The 24,976-nt window shown below is 41.7% G+C and overlaps 1 protein-coding gene across 4 annotated transcripts in view; it reads right to left on the bottom strand.

Annotated features, from left to right (window-relative positions):
* The window catches only part of LOC137322096 (CSC1-like protein 2), a 187,698-nt gene that overhangs the window by 51,926 nt on the left and 110,796 nt on the right, over positions 1-24,976 (bottom strand). For all 4 annotated transcript variants that reach the window (XM_067985179.1, XM_067985182.1, XM_067985181.1 and 1 more), the window contains 6 exons: positions 13,640-13,677; positions 11,921-12,063; positions 8,601-8,652; positions 5,597-5,705; positions 2,695-2,765; positions 1,937-2,017 (listed from right to left, as the gene is read on the bottom strand). In XM_067985179.1, the coding sequence (XP_067841280.1) occupies positions 1,937-2,017; positions 2,695-2,765; positions 5,597-5,705; positions 8,601-8,652; positions 11,921-12,063; positions 13,640-13,677 (494 nt within the window). The remainder of the gene's footprint in view (positions 1-1,936; positions 2,018-2,694; positions 2,766-5,596; positions 5,706-8,600; positions 8,653-11,920; positions 12,064-13,639; positions 13,678-24,976) is intronic.

The raw sequence follows: 24,976 nt of genomic DNA, 5'->3' as shown, positions 1-24,976 counted from the left end.
CCCCCCCCCAACCCCTCCCACAGCCGGCCCCTCGCCGCACGCTCTCCCCCCCCAACCCCTCCCACAGCCGGCCCCTCGCCGCACCCCTCAACCCCTCCCACAGCTGGCCCCTCGCCGCACCCCCCAACCCCTCCCACAGCTGGCCCCTCGCCGCACCCCCCAACCCCTCCCACAGCTGGCCCCTCGCCACACAATTTATTGAATTTTCTCTGCTGACACAGAACACTTGGGGCTACATCGCCTGCACATAAGGGCACTTATACATAGGGTACTATAATGTAGAGGTTATAGTATTATTTTGGTAACCCAGAGATGACTAGTTCAAATCCCATCATGGCAAGTTGTGAAAGTGAATTCAATAAACGTGTTAATTTGTGGACCAGCACCAGGAAAAATGACAATGATAGCTGCTGGATTATCGTAAAAAGCTAACTGGCTCACTAATGTCATTCAAGGAAGGGAACCTGCCATCCCTCCTTGGTCTGGCCTCGGCAATGTTCTGGCAGGGAATCATTAGAATCTGGAGCTGCACCAAAAGATTGGAGAAGAGAACATAACATTTGTCTAAAATTAAAAGATGGTCCTCGATTATTTGTCGTGAGTAAAATGCTAGCTGTTATCCTGAAAGGTACAGTGAAATATGGCTTTATGGGGCAAGAGCATTCCTGATAAGCCTGTCCGAATTCTTTGAGGAAGTATCAGAGCTTGTGACTAATGGAAACTCTGTGGACATTGTTTATCTAGACCTCAGCAAGGCTTTTGATACAGCACCGCATTGGTGGTTTGTCCACAAAGTAGGGAAGCACAGGTTAGGTGGGCTGTTATTGAATGGTTTGCAGCTGACTACATTAAAGGAGATTGCAGGTGGTCATGGATGGGCTGTGCCGAAGTGGTGGAAAGTGACTGAGGTGCCCCAAGGACCAGTGTTGGGATCTTTGATATTTGCATTGCAGATTAATGATTTGCAAATGGGGATTGAAACAAGACTGTCAAAATGACACTAAGGTGGAGGCAGGGAGGACGATGCAAATAGTCGAGAGCAGGCTGGTCGGGTACAGAGAGATCTGGATAGATCGGAAAGCTGGACTGAGAAATGGCAAATTAAATTCAAAACCATTAAGTACAAAGTGACAAAACTAGGGAAGGAGAATGAACTTTGGAACTGTGAACTAAATGCTGTTCGTTTATAGGATACAATACAGAAAAAGGATTTAGGGTATTGGGCAGATTACTGAAGCTATAAATTGGGTGTGCAGCAATGGTAAATAGTCAAATAAAATATTGGCTGTATAGTGCATGAATGAGAGCACAAAACACATGATACTGAACCTATATATGGCATTAGTTCATCTGTATCTGGAGTTCTGACTGTCAGAAAGAACACTGTGGCACAGGAAAAGGAGCAAAGTGCTACTTGTCTGATCAGACACCGAAGTTACAAGGAGAGAATTTAGAAGCTGAGTCTACACTAGAGGAGATTTTGTTGAGGTGTGCAAGATCCTTAATGGTAACAACAAATTGAACTTGGCGAAGTGGTTTATCATGGTCCCGAGATGGACAACGAGGGGAGATGGGACGAAGCTCAGAGGTGAGAAGGTGAAGAGATAGATAACTGCTTCAGAGAGGCTGGTGAATACTTAAAATGGTCTGTACAGGGAGATGATTAAGGCTTTTAACAGCTGTAATTTTTAAGAGGAATATAGGTAGTGAAATGAATATTCTGTTTTTTGAACTCTGGGGCTGGTCAGATGAACTAAATTAGTAATTTCTGCTCTGGTACATTCCTACTAAACATCACAGTCCTGCTAAGTATATTTTAGGAAAATAACTAGTTTTATAGTATGCGTGGAGCAACAAAAATACCAAAAAATAAAATAAAGCAATGAAGCAGCAGGGTATTAATTACCACCCTACAAGAGAAAGAAGGGTTACTTACCTATTTGCATCGAGATGCATCAGTTTTGCCACATTATAGCAGAGTCGGGCTTCATAAACAGTGCAGTCTGGGTAAGCCTCTCTGTAATGGACAGAGTATCAGTTAATCTTACACAAAGAATACTACATGATGCAACTGCATTGTTTTAAAATTCTAACCTATTTAAGCTGTATTTTTACCAGACTAAAGAATGAAATTTAATCTCTAGATTCAGAGGACCAATGTAAATTTATCCATTAGGCTTTAGATCAGCACTTGAATCCCAGCCATTTATTAATTCTCAGGTATCCATTAATCTATATATAAACCATCTGAACCCCTCGATTAGATTCCAGTCTGTAATCACTCCCAGGAATCCATTATTCTATATATCAAAACAGTAGAGTACAAGTCAGAGGTCCTGCTTAAACTGTATAGTGCTCGAATTACACCTCAGATACTGTGCGCAGTTCTGATTACTGAGATACAGGGTAGATATCCGAATACTAGAGGTTGTGCAAAGAGCCAGAGGCTGATCCTTGGAGGCCTGAGTTGTGAGGAAAGACGGGAGAAACTTAAGACATTTTCTTTCCAGGCTGAAAAGCTGAGAGATGATCTTAGAAATGTATACAAGATAGTTAACAGCATTGAAAATGCAAGGGGCTTATTGGCACAGTGTTTTACAACAACATTTCTCTATAGCCCTCTTTTTCATTCCTTCTCTCTTCGAAGAACACCATTTCCATTATCAACAGTAAGATAGCTGAAAGTGTACTTACTGAAAGTGTTGTTTTATTTTCTCTGGTTCAGCATATTTTGATAATCCATTTATAAATAAAGTGCGTTTTACCTACGATTAAAAAAAAGACACCATAAAAGATTTGCCAGATTTCTCAATTCGAGAGTATTTTAAGCAGCAGCCTAGCCCATATTTCCAACCACATCAATTTGGTCTCCAATTTAGATTTGTAGTGACTCACTCATACTTCTGACAGCCAACCATGAAAATAAGCTCCTCTTCCTTTTGAGCTAATTAGTTCCCTGGGGTTTCTTCAAAAAACCAACTCCTCCCACACCCCCCCTCCACTGACTTTCACATAGCCCAATTTAATATTGCACTAGTTGATTTGTAGGACCATATGATATTTCCAATTCTTGATTTCTCAATACATTAAATAACTAACAACTTCAATAGTTACAATTTTCCAACTGCCTCATCGATAAACATTTCAGAACTGAAAAGCTCAGTTGTGGGACAGACTGGTTCTACAACTCTTAATGCCATGAACATAGGATGTGGAGTTGTGCACTCAATTCTTTGCACTTCAAAACATAAAATCTTGGCCTTGTTGCTGTAAACTTGAGCTCATCCAAAACTCGCTGCCCAGATCCTAACTCACATCAAGTTCCGTTCACCCATCATCACTATGCTCAATGACCTACATTGGCAACATCTCGATTTAAAAATTCTCATCCCTTGTTTTCAAATCCTCCATTACCTCACCCCTCCCTATCTCTGTAACCTCCTCCAGCCCTACAACCCTCAGATCTCTGCACTCCTCCAGTTCTGGCCTCTTGCACATCCCCGATTTTCATCGTTCCACCATTGGTGGCTGTGTCCTCAGCTGCATAGGCCCTAAGTTCTGGAATTCCCTCCCTAAACCTCACTGCCCCTCTCTCCTCCTTGAAGACACTCCTTAAAACCTACCTCCTTGACCAAGCTTTTGGTCACCTGTCCTACCATCTCCTTATGGGGCTCAGTGTCCAATTTTGTTTGATAATCGCTCCTGTGAAGTGCCTTGGAATATTTTACTATGTTAAAGATGCTCTATAAATGCAAGTTGTTGTTGGGCAAAGGCAAAGTGCACAGGTCAGATACTTCCCCCATAAGTAAGGGGATGAAGGGAGAGGCATAGTCTGGGCACAGTCAATTATGACGTTCTGGTGCAAATTGACATTTTATTTTTAAGCTTCCTTCGCTTGTGCAATATACACTGCGTAAGTGACAAAAAACTATCTAGAGTCTAATTGAGAATCATATTTATTAGCACTTATTTTAATAGTAAAGGTACAGATCAGGTAGAAACCAAACATTGCAGCTTCTGCTTATTATGTCCGAACACATCAACAGTTTGTATTAGCAATCCAGAGTTTAAGGCTATCTATTAACTCAGGAACAGTTTACACACAGGATCCTGACTAGGGGGAAGGGATCAGGGCTGAACAATTCTCCACAAATTCTGAGTAGATTGAGACTTGTGTATGGAATGCCACTAACCTCACTCACTCTCAGTTAGACACCAGGCCCTACCCCCTAAACACATACGTCACCTTTGCCAATAACCTACTTAAAAGCAGCTACTTCCACCGTCCTCAACAACGTATGCCTAATGTCCTTCTTGTAGGATATACATTCATCCGTAATACTTCATACTTTCAGGCCTTTTCCTTTACCAACAACATCCCACTAAAGAGATTTCCCATTTGTCTTTCCACAGATTATGCTTTACAGAACTTCTGCGCCATCTTCCTACCCAAAATACATCCCCAACCCATAATTACCACCTCCCATCATACAGGAATCCATTCTGCCATTATCCCTCCACTCCTGTTCTGACAGAACCAAAATTCACTTGTTGCTCTAAACTAATTTGTCCCATATACGGTCCAGTAAACCTCCTTGTTGCATGGACCATCTTTCCTCTCTTCCTCTAAATGTCACTACATCAAACTCAGATGAGTTTATAATTTCTTCCTCTCTCTATTTACATGTTCTGGCTTCAATGTCTCTGCAAACCTGTTACGGCTCAAACATTATCTGTGACACAAAACAAATCAGCCAACATCTGTTCTCTTATGTACCACAGTGGTACCCTTTGTCGCATCTAGTTTGGTTTGGTTTGAGGCCTGTTTTCCAGATTAATCTCTGAAGTATTAAACATAGATAAGACTTCCCGTCACACAAACTGTCTATTTTCACCTACTTTGCATCTCCAATGCTCATGTTGTCGGTTATGTTTCCGTGTGGACTAGTGTCGTATTGTTCTTTTCTCTCTTTTTCACACACTCTAAGACTCAGCCCACATCTACTTCATCTTTCAAAATGTTGGAAATTGAAAACTTTAGTGGCATAAATTAGAAAAAAATAAAATCGAAATTTACTTCAGGATGCCTACCCCCCAAAAACAAAAGGGAATTGTTCCAGACTACAGCAGCAACTCCAAGCAGCAAAGCACCATTTGTAGAGATCTCTGAGCAGGTAGCCTGCCTGCTTTTGCACATAGTGCATGACAAATAGTGTGGGAAAAGGGGGAATGCTGAGTTAGTACAAACCAGGGACTGAACTGGGGTTGCCTTGGTCTGCACTGCTCAGTTCCACATTGGATACTGCAGGAAACATCACAGTTGGATGATTTGCTTCAGCACCAGAGAAACCACAAAGATCTTCAGTTACAAAACAGATACTAACTGTAGAATTACTTAGCGTATGCAGACTCAGCATATAATTCCAGCCATCATGTGCAACTGATTTGTTGGTAAAATAATGCAACTAGCAGACCGAATCAAAGAATCTTCAGATACCGGCCAGTTAATAACGGCAGCTGTTCAATGAGACTGAAGTTTGATTGGGCTGACTACAAAAGTACAATGGATTAAAGAATATTTTATTTCAATACTTACCAAATCATCTTCTCTGTAGTGCATCTTTGAGGTATGTCGCCTCATGCTGTAGACTGTGAGAAGCAGATACAGGAAAGAAAAAGCCGTATGGAGCCACAGCAGGTCATTCCTGTTTTAAAATGGAAAAAGGTTACAGAGCTGACAAAAAAAAGACTTGCATACAAGGAGTGCCACACAGATGATGCCCTAAAATTCCACCCAAAACTTTAAAAAGATCCACGATCCTTGTACAAGACAAGGTTCAACATCACAAAGCTTCTCTTCATCTAAATCCTCACCTTCACATCAGCTGGCATTCACCAATATTATTTTTCGTTCATGGGATGTGGGCGTCACTAGCAGGGCCAGCATTTATTGCCCATCCCTAATTGCCCTTGAGAAGGTGGTGAGCCAACTTCTTGAACAACTGAGTGGCTTGCTAGGCCATTTCAGAGGGCGATTAAGAATCAACCACATTGCTGTGGGTCTGGAGTCACATATAGGCCAGACCAGGTAAGGACAGCAGGCTTTCTTCCCTAAAGGACATTAGTGAACCAGATGGGTTTTTACGACAATCCGGTAGTTTCATGACCACCATTACTGATACTAGTTTTTTTTTTAATTCCAGATTTTTATTTTATTAATTGAATTTAAATTCCCCAGCTGCCATGGCGGGATTTGAACTCATGACTCCGGATTATTAGTCAAGGCCTCTGGATAACTAGTCCATTAACATAACCACTATGCTACCGTACCCGATCATTTTGTTTTATTTCCACCAGCACACCTCGCTCTATTGTGTCTGCTCTTCCAGCTCAGATATTTAAGTGGCTGCCTCTCCCTCCCAACTTCAGTCTTTGCTCCCGCTACCAACTTTAGATCTCTACCCCATTTCTACCCTGCTGGGCTGTCTGATTTTAAAATCAGCAGTGGGAGTTTGGACTAAAATAGGTGGATGGGAACGAAAGAGTTGCTTTTTTATTGATCACAATGCTGGATTGTTGCTGCTCCTTCAATGGTGGAAGAGAAGCAATAGCTCACTTTGTTAGGAGGCAAATCTGAGGGAGGATATGATCCATTTGTAAAGTGACACCTTCTCCCCACTTCCCAAAGAACAAATTTCTGGCCTTTACTCCCATATAGACAACGTAACAATTCTCAGATACAACAATCTGGCCAAATCTGAATATGTCCTTCAGGGATCTCAGTAACTTAGGAGGTTGCCCCTGCCCAGCATTAATAGGCCTCATTTTAAAGTAGAAAAGAAATACCCTTAACACTGCTTTGTGAGGAAGGGAGTAAGGTGACATGGCATATTCTCTCAGCATGCTCTCTCCTACTACCATGCAACCAGTTAAAGATAGATTAAGAACATAAGAACATAAGGCCCCTTGAGCCTGCTCTGCCATTCAATAAGATCACGGCTGATCTTCGACCTCAACTCCACTTTCCTGCCCTATCATCATAGCCCTTGATTCTCAGTGTCCAAAAATCTATCAATCTCAGTTTTAAATATACTCAAAGACTGAGCATCCCTCTGGGGTAGAGAATTCCAAAGATTCACAACCCTCTGAGTGAAGAAATTTTTCCTCATATCGGTACTAATTGGCCGATCCCATATCCTGCGACTATGCCTCCTCGTTCTAGACTCTTCAGCCAGGGGAAACAGCCTCTCAGCATCTACCCTGTCAAGTCCTTTAAGAATTTTATATGTTTCAATGAGATCACTTCTCATTCTTCTAAACTACAGAGAATATAGGCCCATTCTACTCAATCACACCTCATAGGACCTCTCATCCCTGGAATCAATCTAGTGAACCTTCGTTGCACTGCCTCTAAGGCAAGTATATCCTTCCTTAGGTAAAGAGACCAAAACTGTACACAGTACTCCAGGTGTGTCTCACCAGAGCCCTATATAATTGCAGCAACGCATCCTTACTCTTATACTCCAACCCCTTTGCATTAAAGGCTAACATACCATTTGCCTTCCTAATTGCTTGCTGTACCTGCATGTCAACTTTCTGTGATTCAATTTCTTAGTCTCTCACCTTTTAAAAAATATTCTGCTTTTCTTTTCTTCCTACTAAAGTGGATAATTTCACATTTCCCTACATTATACTCCATCTGCCACCTTCTCGCCCACTCACTTAACCTGTTTACATCCCTTTGCAACCTCTTTGCATCCTCACAGCTTACTTTCCCACCTAGCTTTGTATCATCAGCAAACTTGGATAAATTACACTCTGTCCCCTCATCTAAGTCATTAATATATATTGTAAATAGCTGAGGCCAAAGCACTGATCCTTGCAGAATCCCACTAGTTACAACCTGTCAACCCAAAAATGATCCGTTTATTCCTACTCTGTTTTCTGTCCGTTAACCAATCCTCAATCCATGCTAATATATTACCCCCAATCCCATGAGCCCTAATCTTGTATAACAACCTCTGTGAAACCTTGGAGCAAGTTGTTTGGCCATGACTTCAGATAAGAGAGTGTGTGGGCTTCCCCAATGGTTCACTGGTCAAAAAGCACGGTGTGGATTTGCACTGCAGCCATATAGACCAAGAAAGTACTCTGGCTCAAACAAAGGGCTTTATTATTTGTTTTCAGGCAGGGCAGTAGTGGGACACTACAGATGCCTCAACACCAGCAGGCCTTAAATGGGGAGGGTTTGTAGAAAAGAGAAAATAAAGAAGTCAAGAGTCAGACTTCTAATCACTATCTGTCGACTCCAATTGGAAAGAGCATGTATCGATAAGGACACTGGGCAAAGGATCAGGCTCAAGTGAAGCTCCTGTACAATCAAATAGCCTGGCAAGAACTCTCACTACTTGGGTGAGGTACCAGGTAGCTGAGGGCACCCTTGGAACTCAACCCTAGTGCCAATTACCACTTTTGCACATTTTTTAAAAATGGGATATAAAAAGCTCTGAACTACAACACACTCTTGGATCGAACGGGGACCCTTATTAGGTTTAGAACGTCACTGTTTTTGCACCCCACCAGTCTTTTAAGATGCATACCCAGAATTCAGGTTTGCTATAGTTGTCCGGCCAAAGCTGTATGCATTATTTTCTGAAAAAGAAAGAATATTAATTTACAGCATGACTGTAGCAATTTCAACACTGCACATACCCAGAAAGATAAAATGTCACAATTAGATCAGAATAGAAAATGATGAAAATAAGCAGGTCTGCCAGCATCTGAGAGACAAGTTAAATGTTTCGAGCGTGTCCTCTTGTCTCAAGATAATGTTTCAGACATAGACCGATCAATTCTGACAAAGTCTACACCCAAAAGGTCAACCTGTCTTCCCCCCCCCACCACCCAGATACTAATGAGCTTGCTATGTATTTGTAGTATTTTATATTTTCTTTCAGATTTTCATTATTCAGATGTTGGATCTACCTTAGTCCAACCTACAATGCGACCCATATCTTTCTGGTCACTTGCACAGATTACTGTTCAAGCCCAAGACCTCCACCACAACACTGGGCTGCCATGGATAACAGAATGACAGCAGGCTCAACAGGCTGAATGATCAGCTCCTGTTCCAAATTCCTTGCTTTTTATTTGGTGCCATTTCATTAACTAATTCAGACACTGTCTCTCAGGACTCGGTAGAAAATTCAAGGTTGATTTTATGCCCAGCTCTCAAGGTCTGGAATAAACCACACCCATCATCTGAATCCCGATCAGGTCTATTTCAGATCTGCTTTTCCAGGCAAGGACATCCCTCCCACCAATCAAGGTTTAAAAAAACAGAACCCAGCCTCAACCCCTTAAATCACCAATTCATTACAGCCAGAGAAAGGGAAAAACGTTAAAATGAAGTCTGCGCTCATTCGTCTCCTTTTAATTGTTACAGGACAATTTCTCATGGCTTTGTTAGTGAGGAAAAAACAGCACTTGGTTATAATGACCAAGACCAACAGATTTCAAGCTGTTTAAGCTTTCACGCCAATGGGGGAAATCTACAGTTTATCCTTTATTTAAAAGCATTCTTAAAAAGGAATATACTGAAGGGAATGCTCACACCGAGTATACCCGGCAATCTATCACAATTATGCATATCTTTAAGCTTGCATTTTGTTCATCGCATATTCACCCGATGGTGCCTGATTGATGGTGCCACTCAAATCCACACTTTGCACTACGTTTCTCATCTTGTAAAATTCAATCATCAGCTGGAGAGAAAAGTCCTTTCTTTGGCGATAATGTACATCCCACTGTTTAATCTAGTTACCTTCTTGCTGTTATCTGAGGCAGGCATAAATGACAACAAGCTGGACTGGCAAACTGTTCTCCATGGCTACATTTAGCCAGAAGAAAAACACGACCAGCCCAGTGATGACTCACCCTCAGGTGTTCGTTCTCCCCCCCTACCCCACAAATTTACCACCGAAAACGGCCAAAACCACTGCAGCAACTCGCCAAAGCTTCTTTGACGGCACCTCCCAAACCCATGACCTCAACCACCTAGGAGGGCAAGGGCAGCAGGCGCATGGGAACAACACCACCTGCACGTTCCCCTCCAATTCACACACCATCCCCACTTGGAAATATATCGCCGTTCCTTCATCGTCGCTGGGTCAAAATCCTGGAACTCCCTACCTAACAGCACTGTGGGAGAACCTTCACCACACGGACAGCAGCGGTTCAAGACGACAGCTCACCACTACCTTCTCAAGGGCAATTAGGAATGGGCAATAAACGCTGGCCTTGCCAGCGACGCCCACATACAAATAAAAAAAAAATCTGCCTTCCATTTTGCATCTTCCGCATACTGCGGCAGAGATTAGCTCGGTGAAGCCAGAGTGGGGAAAATGAAGTGAACCTGCACTTCTCTGCCTTGACTGGTGTTACAGCAGTGTCACCCTGTTGACTAGGACAGAATACTCTTAAAATCAGGTGCTACTTCAACAAAACACTTGGGTGCACTTTTGAGGGGCAGGGACTTGACATTTCATCCTCCAGCAGCAGCAGGGCACCAACAAAATGAAGACAGCAAAATGCTTCAATGCCTCCACTGACTGGGATGTACAGCACGATTGTTGTGAAAACATAAAAAAGAGGGCAGTAATGGAACCAACAGTAAAGATAGAATTAACTGCAAATGCTGGAAATCTGAAACACCATAAAATGCTGGAAACACAGTACCTGCAAAGAGAAAGACAGGGTTAGATACAAGATCATTCATCTGGCACATTAACCCAGTCTTCTCTTTACAGATGTTGATGTGCCTGCTGTGTATTTCCAGCATTTCATTTTTATGCTAATTTGAAGTGATAAGCACAGCAGAAATGTCCAGGTTGACATGACAAACCTACACTGATGGTATCTGAATTCTCAGATACTTTTTTACAGAGCTGTCTCTGCAGCTTCTGTTCAAATCTGCCACATAAGCAGATCCCGATCGCCTCTATTATTTCTTTACATGACATACTTATTCTCCAGAGATGTTGGTTTATAAACAGTGGGTATTTTTACACCACACTAACAGGCTGAGCAGTACATTACACAGGCATCAACCTGTTACATTGAAAGCTGCCATGTCTGTATCTGTTCTTTTTAAACAGGATAAAGAAGGGGACCAAGTCTGGAGCAAGGTGGGGGAAAAGGAGAAGAAATTAATTGGTCTTAAATCGATTGAGACTGTACAGGACCTGCTTTATTTAACTGAAAACAGGACTAAATTCCACTTTTGAGCTGTTAAGAGTCCAGGGAAATTAGGTACCAAGAGAGTTACACCAAGTAGAACTATGTGCACTGTTCCCCCATGTAACTGCTTCCTTGTTCTGGTCTCCATGCAGGGTAGCTGGAACTGGAAACATCCCATCATACACAAGTGCACATTGTGGGCAGCCCAGGGAGTTTGATGCTGAACCAGTCATGTGCAGTCTGCTCATGTTACAGGCTGGCTCAACTCGACTGGCAGGTCACAAGAGCAGATTGCTGCTCTGAAACCAGAGAGCAAGATCCAGGGGAAAATAGGTCTTTCATTACAAACAGCTGTGTGGAGGTCACGAGGTTTACATTAATGGATGGTGTCAACTGGACGAGAGCCTTGCCTCAGCAGCTGACGCCCCCTCGCCTCGACGCCGTTCTTAGTCAGGTTAAAGCACCTGTAGGGAGGGTGTTCGGCCTCCACAGTTGCATCATCCAAAAGAAACGTGTGCAAGAGACAAACTTTGTTTTGCATTGTTTTAGGTGCGATTTCCAAGTACAATTGTTGCATCTCACACTTTGTTTTGTGTTTGCTATAGAAACTGTAAAGTTATTAAACTACACTGAGCACAGGAACATCTTTAAAAAAGATGATTCAAAGTTTAGCGAGGCTTACCAAGCAGATCTCCTGAGAAGTTTACAGGTAACACTATACCCACAGACAGAACACCGATGACGACCAGAAGTCCTACAATGTGACGCTGGAAGGACAAGTAATGGACGGCATCCTCGCCACATTTCTCTCTGATCTCTTCATCCCTGAACAAAGTGGAAATGAACACAGGTGACGATTTGAGCTGAAATCAAAATGCTGTCGTTGTTTGGATTGGGGACCTGGGCCTACCGCGCGCGCGCACACACACACACACACGTTTGGATGGGGTAGGGGCACCGGTGGAAAATAATGAGAGCGCGACTGAAAGAGTGGCCATGGAGCACGAGGAATAAATTGGTGTTAGAGAAGGGGGTGAGTGTCATGTATGCAGCTGGAGGAGATTGCAGTTGGGGAAAAAAGTACATCAAGCTATATAAAACATAATCAAAAGGAAGCTGTACTTATAACTTTGCCAGTTAAGCAATCTCCTTCAATTGCAAATCAAACATTTAATTCAGTAACTTCTTCTGTACCATCTGCCAGAAGCTTCGATGGAAGCAGTTTATTTTGATTTATAGAGTACTGTTGCACGTGACTGACAGCAATTGGTTAGATACTACAGGAGGCAGTAGGGCTTTGGATATTCGACAAAAGGCACTAAATAAAAAAAAGTAATCGCAGTGGTTATAGTTCTTTCAGGTTTCCATCATTTGCAAAACAGCTCAGGAAAGGTTGACCCGTCTCAGCAGGTTTGGATCCCTTGCTCCGCCCTCAAAAAAAAGTTCAGATAGGACTTAAGTTTAAGCATGAAACCAATGGCCTATAATACTAACTGTAGCTTGCATTTGATAGATTGTATGCTTTCTCCCCTTCCCAAATCTTGGAAGATGCTTACAATGATAGACAGATAAAAATGTTGGGTGAAGATAATTTCAGTGAGGAGTCATCATGGCTTTAAGTAACATAACAATAACATAGGGACCATAATGAGAGTGGAATAACTCCTATATGTACTTCAGAGCCCAGGTTTTCAAATGGGGAGGGTCATCACAGTTAACTGATTTCTCTCAATTCTTCATCAGATTTCTGCATTATATTTGCTGACTTACTAGCGCCTCAATTCTGCTGCAGCCAATTAAATAAGTTTTCTGTAACAGCAATGTTTTCTTTTAGATAGCGGACATGCTCCACAAAGTAGGATATGGGCACCCAGGAGGGTGTCAATACTTGCAGGGGTTACTTGGAAGAGTATCAATTTGCAGAAGGATCCTCCATACAGAAAAGTATGAAAACCATTGATTGAGCAATACAGGGTGGGGGGGGACTGAGATCATTGTCAATCATAATAGTGACCGTACAATGGTTTTCCTGATTCATTGGCCCCCGCCTGATTGCGATTAAATCCTCTGCAGTGCATTCCAGCATAAATGTTACTGCATAAACATCGTAAGATCCAGTATCAAACGAGGAGTGCCTAGAAATACAAAATGGGGCATGGCAGGGGAGAGAAAATAACCCAAGGAATGTCAAAGACTTTGGTTATTTGCTGCAACATCAAGAGGGCTTTCTCCATTCCAAGTTGATAACATGGTAAAATTTAAAATATTTTCTTAAGTTAATGACAAGGCTCTGGGTCATGAGACATTACCATAACTACTGGGCTCTAACAAATTAGACTTCAAAATTCATCACAGTATAAATTATACTGCCAAATTATTTGAAAAAGATGGCAATACTCACTTTATTCTAAAGATGGCTGTCAACCATGAACAGAAGCCCTGTAAACAAATGCAGTAAGAGACGTTAGAATTACATGATATAATAAATTACCCCTAGTGTTACCCGTAGCCAATTGATGAATGAGAGTTTCTTTACATACAAGATGGTGATGGGGGAGGCTTCAGAATCTTGCTCTGAAGAGCCACCTGGTGGCCTAAGCCTGTAACTAGATTGTGACAGTTGACATAGCAAAATTGAATGGGAAATCTTGACAGAACTGAGAACGTGGAACTCGTTATCACGTGGAGTGGTTGAGGCAAATAGCATAAATGCACTTAAGGGGAAGCTAGATAAGTACATGAGGGAGAAAGGAATAGAAGAATATGTTGATAGGATGAGATGAAGTAAGGTGGGAGGAGGCTTGTGTGGATCATAAACACCAGCATAGACCTGATGTGCCAAATGGCCTGTTCTTGTGCTTTAAAAATTCTATATAATTCTATGTAAATACAAGACTAAAAATCATGACAACAGGTTGGTGGATGAAGTACGTACCCTGCAGAAGCTTTTTAATATTTATATTGTATGCAATATATGTAGTATATATTGAAATTGCTGAGTGGGTCACATTACATGTTAAAATGCATGGAAAACCATTCTAAGTGTCGCTATAATAGTGCTGTAGAGAAAACAATTTAACAAGAGGGATGTCGAGTAGAGGAATATAATCCAATGGACTAGGCATAAGCAGGGACAAGACTGAAGGACAGGTAGGCAGTAAGCTTGGACAACAAAAAAGGGAAAAGTGGTTTTAAATAAAGCAAACAAGGTTAAAATGAATGTACTGCAATGTGCAGTGTGGGAAATAAACTGGGGGAATTGGAAGCAATTATTTTACAGGAAGATCCACACTTATCCAGTTTGAAGCCAGGTTACTATTAATACTGTTAAGAATGGACAATAATTATATCGGAATAAAATATATTTAGGAGGGATAGAAAAGAGGCAGAATGGCAATATCGGTAAAAGGGGGAATACATGCTATTGAGAGGATCGATGTAGACAAGGGGTACAGAGTCAAATGGTTGGAGCTCAAAGATTTAAAAAAGGACTTTTCAATGTTAGATGGGGCATATTAGAGTTCCAAAGTGTGGGAAGGAAATGGAAGAAATCTAGTGCCAAATTAGAGAAATGAGCAACAACAAAATTATTGTTCAGGGAGATTTTAATTATCCACTTACTGATTGGGACAGAGAGGGAGCAAATGGAGAAAAGGATATGGAATTCTTAAACTGTTCACAGGACTCCTTCCTCAAGCAGTTTGTTAGTGGATCTACAAGGGTGGAGGTGTTGCTAGATCTGGTTACGAGTAATGAAATAGATCCAGTAGGTGCGCACGTTGGCAGTAGTGATCACAATAAGGTTTAAGCTCAAATAGAAAGGGGAAAAAGCCAGTACAAAAACTAGAACAACTTGGTTTAGGGCAGATTTTAGAAAGATGAGGGGTGAGCTAGAAGGAGAAAGCTAGAGCAAGAGTTGGGTGTTTTAAAAAATTAGATTACAAAAGGTACAGAATAATATGTTTTAAAAAAAGGAAACTACTCGTAGTTTTAGGATGTCGTGGATAAATTAAGAGGTTAGAAACCAATTAAAATTGAAGGAGAGCCTATGAGGACTACAAGAATAATGATGAAAAAATGAAAGGAGAATGGGAGAAGAGGTTGAGTGGGATAATGAAAGCCAAGAGGGAGTACAAGGAGTTTCAAAAAACATCAAAAGGAACAGTAAAGTCTTTTATAAATATATTAGAAGTATAATTGTTGAGTGAGATGTTACCTCAGCAGATAATTGTCAATTTGCAGATGATAAAAAAACCTCTCTAACATTCCCTTTCAGTGGAATTGGCAGCAAAAAATAAATTCAATCCCAGATGAGGAGAATTCACAGTTTAATGCAAGCGTACAGCAGTCACCTGCTCACGAGGTGAGCTTTAACCGAGCATTGGAAAGGCACGTTTGTAACAGACATGTCAAGGCAATCTCAAACATTTTTATTCCTTGCGCATAGCAGACTATGCATTTGTTCTTTTAGAAGTGAGGCAAGGAGTGAAGAAGAAATTCAATGGATGGATAGGGTTTAATTGTTTTTTTAAAAAAAGGTAGTGTCAAGGATTGTGCAGTTTTTCTGCCATGTTGCTAATTGCCTTTTTACAATCTTTAACATGACCATGGATTCCAGTGACCTGGGAACAGCCAGGCTGTTCTACAGTTTCCCTTCCATGATGGTCCCATTATCGTTTTTGGGACGAGCACTGGAAATAAACAGTCAACACTGGTTAATTTTGCAGGCACTTTGTAACACTCAACACGCCACACTGCTACAGATGTTAAATAATCTTTTTTTTAAAAAAAGAAAGCTGGTTCTATTGGATGATAGTGACACTGTACATGACTTCAGATAAACTGCAGCTCTGCATGTTACTGCATCCTGCTCACCAGGAGCCAGCAACTTAAAACACTTTCTAATCCATCCAGTTCCCTCATCGAGCAATTAGCCTGAGGTAAGAGTTTCCGTTTACCTAATTTGACCGTGTGATCTTAAAAGGGGGACAGATACACTACTCTGCTTAGTTTCTCCTCCATCCCATTTTCTGACAATGGAAAGAAAAAAGACTTGCATTTATACAGTGCCTTTCATGACCTCCCAAAGAACTTTACAGCCAAATACTTTTGAAGTGTAGTCACTATTGTAATGTAGGAAACTGCTCCTCAGTTGCTACCAATACCACGAGGGCTAAGGTAGCCTGTGTTTACCATCTCTTCAATTTTCCCCACCTGTGGGGTGGGGAAGAAGGAATACACCCACACTTTTTCAGCTTAATTCATCTCCATTTATCCTCTCTGCCCCCTTCCGCAAAAATAAAGACGTGGCCAGGATCCTGCCACCTGAAAACCACAGCACACTGGTACAGAGAAGTACCAGAGTCACATTCAAAGCTGCAGCTATTCTGAAGTAATGTACTTAGCTAACGCCACCCAATAGAACCAGAAAAACAAAAACTTCTTACGCTGTTTTCAGAACAGCTATATTATTTTAACCTGCCTGATATAGATGATCAGAAATGGTTTCCTGCTCTCTTTCTTCCCCACTCACACTCCACAAACATTTGAGTACTCATCATTCAATACAGGAATAGGCCATACAGTCCCTCGAGCCTGATCCGCCATTCAATATCATGGCTGATCTTCTACCTTAGCACCATTTTCCTGCCCTATCCCCATATCCCTTGATTCCCATAGTACGCAAAGATCTATTGATCTCAGTCTTGAATGTACTCAACGACTGAGCATCCACAGTCCTCTGGGGCAGAGAATTCCAAAGATAACACTCAATGAAGAAATCTTTCCTCGTTGCGGTCCTAAATGGCCGACCACTTATCTTGAGACTATATCCCCTAATTCTAGACTCTCCAGCCAGGGGAAACAACCTCTCAGCATCTATCCTGTCAAGCCCTCTAAGAATTTTATATGTTTCAATGAGATCACTTCTCATTCTTCTAAACTCCAGAGAATATAGGTCCATTCTACTCAATCTCTCCTCATAGGACAACCCTCATCCCAGGAATCAACCTAGTAAACCTTCATTGCACCCCCTTTAAGTATATCCTTCCTTAGGTACGGAGACGAAAACTGTACACAGTACTCCAAGTGCGGTCTCACCAGAGCCCTAGAAAATTGCAGCAAGACTTCCTTTCTCTTATACGCCAAACCGCTTGCAATAAAGGCTAACATACCATTTGCCTTCCTAATTGCTTGCTGTACCTGCATGTTAACTTTCTGTGATTCGTGTACAAGACACCCAAATCTCTCTGAACACCAACATTTCTTAGTGTCTCACCTTTTAAAAAATATTCTGCTTTTCTGTTCTTCCTACCAAAGTGGCAATTTCACATTTCCCCACATTATACTTCATCTGCCCACTCACTTAACCTGTCTATATCCCTTTGCAGACTCTTTGCATCCTCCTCACAGCTTACTTTCCCACCGAGCTTTGTATCATCAGCAAACTTGGATAAATTACACTCGGTCCCTTCATCTAGGTCATTGATGTAGATTGTAAATAGCTGAGGCCCAAACACTGATCCTTGCGGCACCCCACGAGTTACAACCTGCCAACCCAAAAATGACATGTTTATTCCTACTCTGTTTTCTGTCCGTTAACCAATCCTCAATCCATGCTAATATATTACCCCCAATCCCATGATCCCTAATCTTGTGTAGCACCTTATCAAATGCCTTTTGAAAATCCAAATATACGTCACCCACTAGTTCCCCCTTATCTACCTTGCTAGCTACACCCTCAAAAAAATTTAATAGTTGTCAAACACAATTTCCCTTTCATAAAACATTGTTGACTCTGCCTAATCATATTATGATTTTCTAAGTGCTCTGTTACTATGTCATTAATAGTAGATTCTAGCATTTTCTCTACTACTGATATCAGGCTAACTGGCCTGTTTTCTCTCTCCCTCCTTTCTTGAACAGCAGGGTTACATTTGCTACCTTCCAAACTATGGGGAATCTATCTCTAGAATCTACTGAATTCTGGAAGACCACCACCAATACATCCACCATCTCTAGCCACCTCTTTTAGAACCCTAGGATGTAGGCCATCAGGTCCAGGGGATCTGTCAGCTTTTAATCCCATTAATTTCTTTAGTACTTTTTCTTCACTAATAATTGCTTTAAGTTCCTCGCTCTCATTGGACCCTTAGTTCCCTGCTATTTCCGGTATGTTGTTTGTGTCTTCTACTGTGAAGACTGATACAAAATATTTAATGTCTCTGCCATTTCCTTGTTCCCCATTATAATTTCTCCTTCATAGCTTCCACCAGGAGATCACAGCACCACAGGCAATAAAGTTTCAGTCAGTCTCAACGAGATGGCTTTCCAAGGAAACCCAGACTTTCATGTCATTACATATCCAGTAGAGGGCATGCAACACCAGCTCTAGCAATGGGTGGAAGTGCGAGAGAGTGAGAAAGAGCGAGCACACAGGCACGAAATAACAAGGGCACGTGAGCGAGGGCACACGCAGGCAAGTTAAAAAATGGTCAAGTCAGGGAACGTCATGCTGATATGAATCTCAGCTTAACCTTCTGGTAATTCTTACAAGCTCCTCTGTGGTAGCAGTTACCCTGACCTCAAGCTCCACATACTCTCTTACTGACTGCTGCTGGTTAATTGGTGCCACATTTTTCTCCATGACATCCAATGCGATGAGGGCTTGGTTTGTACAGCTTAAAAAGTTGCGATAATCTGCTATTATATTACCTTCTGGCAACATACCTGGTGTTCATTTGCTATGCACCTACTATATTAATTTTTCTGTTAGTTTGGGCTGTCAGATCATCCACCATGAACAGGCCAACACCAAATGAAATCAGCTATTTTAACAAGATTGAGAGACAAGTTAATATATTACAAACAGGTTACATGACAGGTACACAACCCAGAAGTTGAGATGTGGTGCTGAAAATCCCAAGTGAGTCAGCTTGGCTCAGTTAGTAGGACTCTCAAATCAGAAGGGTGTAGGTTCAAGTCCCACTCCAGGGCTTGAGCATATAATCTAGGCTGATATGCTAGTGCAGTGCAGAAGGAGTGATGCATGTTGGACACCTATCATTTGGATGAGATATTAAGCAGAGGCTCGATCGGCCCATTCTGCTGATTTGAGCAGGCATTAAAGATCACATGACACTATTTGAAAAGCAGTTTCTTTGGGCTGTGCAGAGACTGCGGATAAAACAGGCAGGCAGCCGATTTGCTCCATGTCCAGCACTCTGAACCAGCTGCTCAGGGGAGGGTAACAAGGTGCAACAGTCCAACAATTGAGTAGAGGAACTCAGGCAGCTCGACCAACCTCCCTAAACTCACAAGTGATGTTCTGATATGCTGTGCCATAGCAATGCTTTTCTTCAAATTAAGAGGAAAATCTATTTAGAAAAAAAAAATCAGGATTTGTCTACTCTACGCTGTTTCCTGTGGAAAATAGATAATGTAGACCATAACAAGCGTTTTTACCTTATCCAGAACAGTAGTATCAGAGGACGTGGCCTGCGCATGGAGGGGGGGGCGGGGGCATATTCAAAACTAATCTGTGGAAACAGTGTTTCAGTGGGCGAGTGGTCAATCTATGGAACAGGGAGACGGTGGAAGCAGTTAGCATTGATTCATTCAAATTAGGAAGAATTCTTTCAGAAAATAATATTTTAGGAGACAGTATGTAATTTGGCACATGATGTGTGGTAAGTGTAATAGGCTTGGGAGGAGCAGGTGACTTTGGACCTATGGTTCCCAAAGCTCTCCACCACTGGGGGTTTTCCTCGCTTCATATCTGGGTCTGCTGCAGATAATTGATAGAGATTGATTGCTATGATAAGTCAAAAACCTCTATCATTGTATCGTGCGACTACCAGGGTGGTAAAAGGTGAACTAGGTGGACCTTGGTCTTCTTTCTTCTAGCAATTCCTATGTGCATACTGAACTGCCTGTGGTTCAGTGACAAGGTGCAGAAATTAACCTGTTTGCCAAACACACAAACTAGGCTGAATTTCTTGCTAGATCTCATCATTTCTTACAGGCAATTCTACTTGTATCATAAGTCTGTACAATAAAGGAATTACAGTTACAAATGAGAGTGACTGGCATGACCACAGGTCATGGGACATCAGTATGACTTTTAAAAACAAGTGGTGGCTTTCTCATTTAACAATTTAATGAACTGAACTCTATCTTCCCCTCTCCGTGGGGAAGCTCCCAGCCTTCGTTCTGCAGCTGCCAACGATGACAAAATTGAAACCAGGAGTTCACCGTGCAGGAAATCACAGGAAAAAAGCAGTGGTGGAGGATAGCGAGTGCAGCGCTGGCCCTGCTAGTCACATCAGTAACAAGTCAACATAAAGGTTCCTCGCGGCAGGACTTGGCCTAGTCAGGTTTGCCAAGAACAATCTACAGGACTGGTCCGGACAAAGCATCAGTCTTTTTCCTTCCAATATCAGTCCTCTCAAAACTTGTAACTTTTGAAAGGGAATTGGATATATCCTTGAAAAAGAAAAAAAATTGCAGGGCTATGGGGAAACAGCAGGGGGGGGGGGGCAGGGGAAGAGGTGTGACTAATTGGATAGCTCTTTCAAAAAGCTGGCACAGGAATGGCCTCCTTCTGTGCTGGATGATTCTAGAAAAACAATAACAGTTAGTTTTCATATGAAAACAACAGAGTGCTACACAGGATTGTGATAGTATTCTAAATTGGATGATTGGAAAGATGGAATCTCTGGTTTGCTGTATCACGAAATACAGACATTAAACCCATTGCCCTTTGGCAGCTCTCCAAACACCCACCTAATTCCTATCTAGTTTCCATGTGCTGTGCCCAAGGAAATTTCTAATTAAGGGCATTTATGTAGTAATTGGACAACATCTGCACAGCACATTAGAAGACTGCATAGATTACTTATGTTAATGCAGGGCAGGTCTCTGTGGATTTTATGGACTTTGACATCAAAAACAGACTTAAAAAGGCTCAAAAGGAACAAAACCCCATAGACTGACGGTATCTATCCCAGGATACCAAGACAGACAAGGGATGAAATCTGTGAAGTGCTGGCAATAATCAAACGTTGGAAGGTCGCATTAGATTAGAAACAAGTTAACATAGTACCTGTACTCAAGAAATGGAACAAATTTTATATGGACTAGAGACTCATCAGTTTTAGGTCAGTACCTGGCAAAATAATGGAATCAATCAAGACCAAACTTGAGGACTACCTGTATGAGAATAATCTAGTAAATTATCATGTGGAGATGCCGGTGATGGACTGGGGTTGACAATTGTAAACAATTTTACAACACCAAGTTTACTAAATGTGATTTACCTGAGGAAGGAGGAAGCCTCCGAAAGCTTGTAGATTTCAAATAAAATCGTTGGACTATAACTTGGTGTTGTAAAATTGTTTACAATAGTAAATTATCAGCCAACATGAATTGAGATGTGGATGATCCTGTCCGTGCAGCCTCTGACTTTTCAGAGGACGTGACAGCCAAAGTGGATAATAGAAAACCGCAAGACATGGTGCATTTAAGGATTTCAAAAAGCCTGTGGTGAAGCTCGTGAAAGGTTGCTACCGAAAATAAAAGCAATGTAATTAAAAGGTAAACCAGGGTCTGGGGATAAGGAATTTGTTGAAGAAAGCAGTAGGCACTTTGTTAGAGGGATGCCACAGGGACAGAGAAGAACTGAGCAGCGTGTCACAAGGATTGGTGCTAGAACCCTTCTCAATCCTAATCTTAATTAAGGACTTAGATTCAGAAACCCAATGTAAATTAGTCAAATTGACAAGTGATATTCAACTTTAGGGAATGGATGGCAGAGTTGGAGGAAGCAGCCAAGGACCTAAAAAAGGAATTAAGGCAAGATTTGCAATTGGTCATTTTGGTAGCACTGGCAGATGAAATTCACTACAGAGCGGCATCATAAGTATACTATGGATGGTGTAGATACAGCTAAAGGTAAAATGAAAAGGAATTTGGTGGTGAGGGAAGTAGATTTGGCACCCAACAGATCAAAGCATTGTGGAGCAAAGTGAACAGAATGTTAAATTACTAGATCAGTTCAGTCAGAAGATACCACGCTAAAACGCTACAATTTTCTGACCAGACCACACCTAGAATGCAGTGTTTAGTTTTGGTTTAACAAGACAGAAGAGAAACAGTAATGGCTATGGATAAGGTATACAGTAGAGTTAAAAAGGCCAATCCCTGCTGCTACACAATTGGTTTAAAGGAAAAACCGTACTATAGTGCACCTGTAGAGAACTTTAGCTTTAAAAGGTGGCCGAAAAGGGACCTTATGGGAGTAAAGAAGGTACCAGTAAACAAGTAAACAGCACAAACATGGTAAATCCACAGCACTATTTCAAGGTAAACCAGAATATTATCGAACAAGGGAGCATGGGCTAAATTTGATGAAAAGGACAATTTAGGAAAGATGTCAGAAAGAACCAACTTCACACACAGATCAACATGGTTTTCTGGGTAGAGTAAAGGAGGCAAAAATCCTAGATTCATTCAAAAGACTGTATGGTGTGGTGTGGGGGCTAAGATTGCTTATTTTTTGGATAGATGAGCTAAGATGGGTCAACGGCCTCCTTCCTGTGCATCTACCTTGTAGTGCAAACTTTTGAGAAGTTCAAAATGTATTTATTTAAAAAGCCCTCAGGCTAGTGTCAGATCACAGTAAGATGGGGTGAAAAAACACCCACATTATCTATTCAATGTTATTTCCTGCTGTTTAAACCTTCCTAACAAACTGCACTGGAACCTGATGCAGTGAGGCTGGACTGGTGGCAGTTTTGAATTACAGACTGTATATCTCCTGTCCTCCCTCCTACTGGGACACAATCTGCTAATTACCGTAGAAAATTACATCCTGTATTTCCTGTAAATTGGTTACTGTACAGCAGGGATTGTCCAAACTGCAGCTCATGGGTAACATGCCCCCTCCTGAGTCCTAGCAATCCAGCCCACAAAGCCCAGGCAACTGAGTTCAGTTGGCACTTATATTTCTTACTCACACGTTTGCCCTATTTGAATTTTGTGAGCCGTGAGATTTGGGAAGTGTTGTTCTTAACGCTGCTATCTCATTGGTGGATAAATTCTAAATCAGAGCACCAAGATCCATTAGTATCAACAACTTAAAGATGTGTATAGATTAATGGGAGCACGCACTTAAACTTTAAAAACACCCAAGGCTTCACGATACACACCTATGCAGCCCACTAGACAGGTGCTCTTGCTGTACAGGATTAAAAAGTTAGATTTGAAGATAACGGGACATGACTTTAGCATCTCGCCCCATCCCAATCACAAGCTATCCAAATGGCATTGATCATTTGCTGTCTGAATCTTTGCAGAGCCTGTAATGAGGGTGTGGTTTTACAGTAGTCTTTAATTTGCATGGTCAGGTCATGTTTTAAACACTGTCTTACAGACCTTTCAAACAGAACACCCAGCAGCACTACAGGCGCACTATTGTATAGTTGAGAAAACAGTTCTGCAAACAGCACCCTGTATTTGTTTGAGCGCCTTTTAAAAAAAGAGAAGACTTTAGGCAAGTCGTGGAGAACTTATGCATTTACTAGAATATCTGCAATGGTTCAGAGAATAAATGCAGCTCATACTTTATGGTACTGAGCCATATAGATTGGTTGCAGGCTCAATCCCTGATCTTGACGAGTGAGCTGTAGTTCTGTTAGGATTGTTGCATGTGGCTTTATTATCGCTAGGCTAAGAAGGGGGACAGAGAGTCAGGGTCCCTGTTCCTTATCGCTATCCAGTGACAACCTCCCCCCGCCAAACTGGAAAGAGCAATAGTGTGTGAATGTTGACTTGAATTGTAATAACCCATATTGGTTGAATATCCTACCGACAGTCACTGCCTTGTGTGAAGGCTGGCCACTTGGATGAGAAACTAGAGGCATGTTAGATTCTATGGAACTGGATTCTACCACCTTCAGGAGTAAAGAGGATAAAGAGGGAATAAAATCATGTGGGACCAGCTGGATTGCTCTTCCATAGAGCTGGCATGGACTTGATGGGCCAAATGGTCTCCTTCCGTGATGTTAACCTTTCTATGATTCTATGCGGGAGGAGGAAATTATAGCACCCAACATTTCGCATCTGGCCGATGGCCCCATTTCCCTTGATTTAGAATTTCACAAGTATCTCAATGGTTTAGTGGTGAAGTCTCCGTCTCCGTCTCCGAGTCATAAAGACCAGGAAGATCCCGTGTTTGATCTAGAGTCGGGGCCAAATTGTGGGATGTGGGATGTTCTCCACATTTGCATAGTCTGCTTACACATCAAACTTCTTGCATGAATAATGGTCACTTGGGTGATGGCATCTGATATCTACGGAACCATAATCGTAGTGAGAGGACTGGCACTTCAGGAGGAGGGGAGGAAAGGGGCAGAGAAAAAGAGAAAAAAATTCACCATCAAAATATTTAAAACTACAGGAAATTGTACAATACAAATTAAAAGTAAATTTAAAAAACACTGTTCCATACCAACTCCTCCCCAAAAGAGCGTTCTACGAAATAATGAAGAACAATTAACCAGATATGTGCATAATACCAGTCACCAGACTAATCTTTGTACACTTGCAAAAATAACTATATATCATCAGTATGAAATGGTACGTCATTTTGAGACCTCGGTAGCATCTATAAAAAGGATCTGGACTTTGCTTCATCATCAGTTAGGTGTCGTGTCCTTGGGCTGTATAATGGATACGTTGA

The sequence above is a fragment of the Heptranchias perlo genome, chromosome 5 (genome assembly GCF_035084215.1).
Source record: "Heptranchias perlo isolate sHepPer1 chromosome 5, sHepPer1.hap1, whole genome shotgun sequence".
NCBI lineage: Eukaryota > Metazoa > Chordata > Chondrichthyes > Hexanchiformes > Hexanchidae > Heptranchias > Heptranchias perlo.
This window is presented reverse-complemented; position numbering and strand designations above follow the sequence as displayed.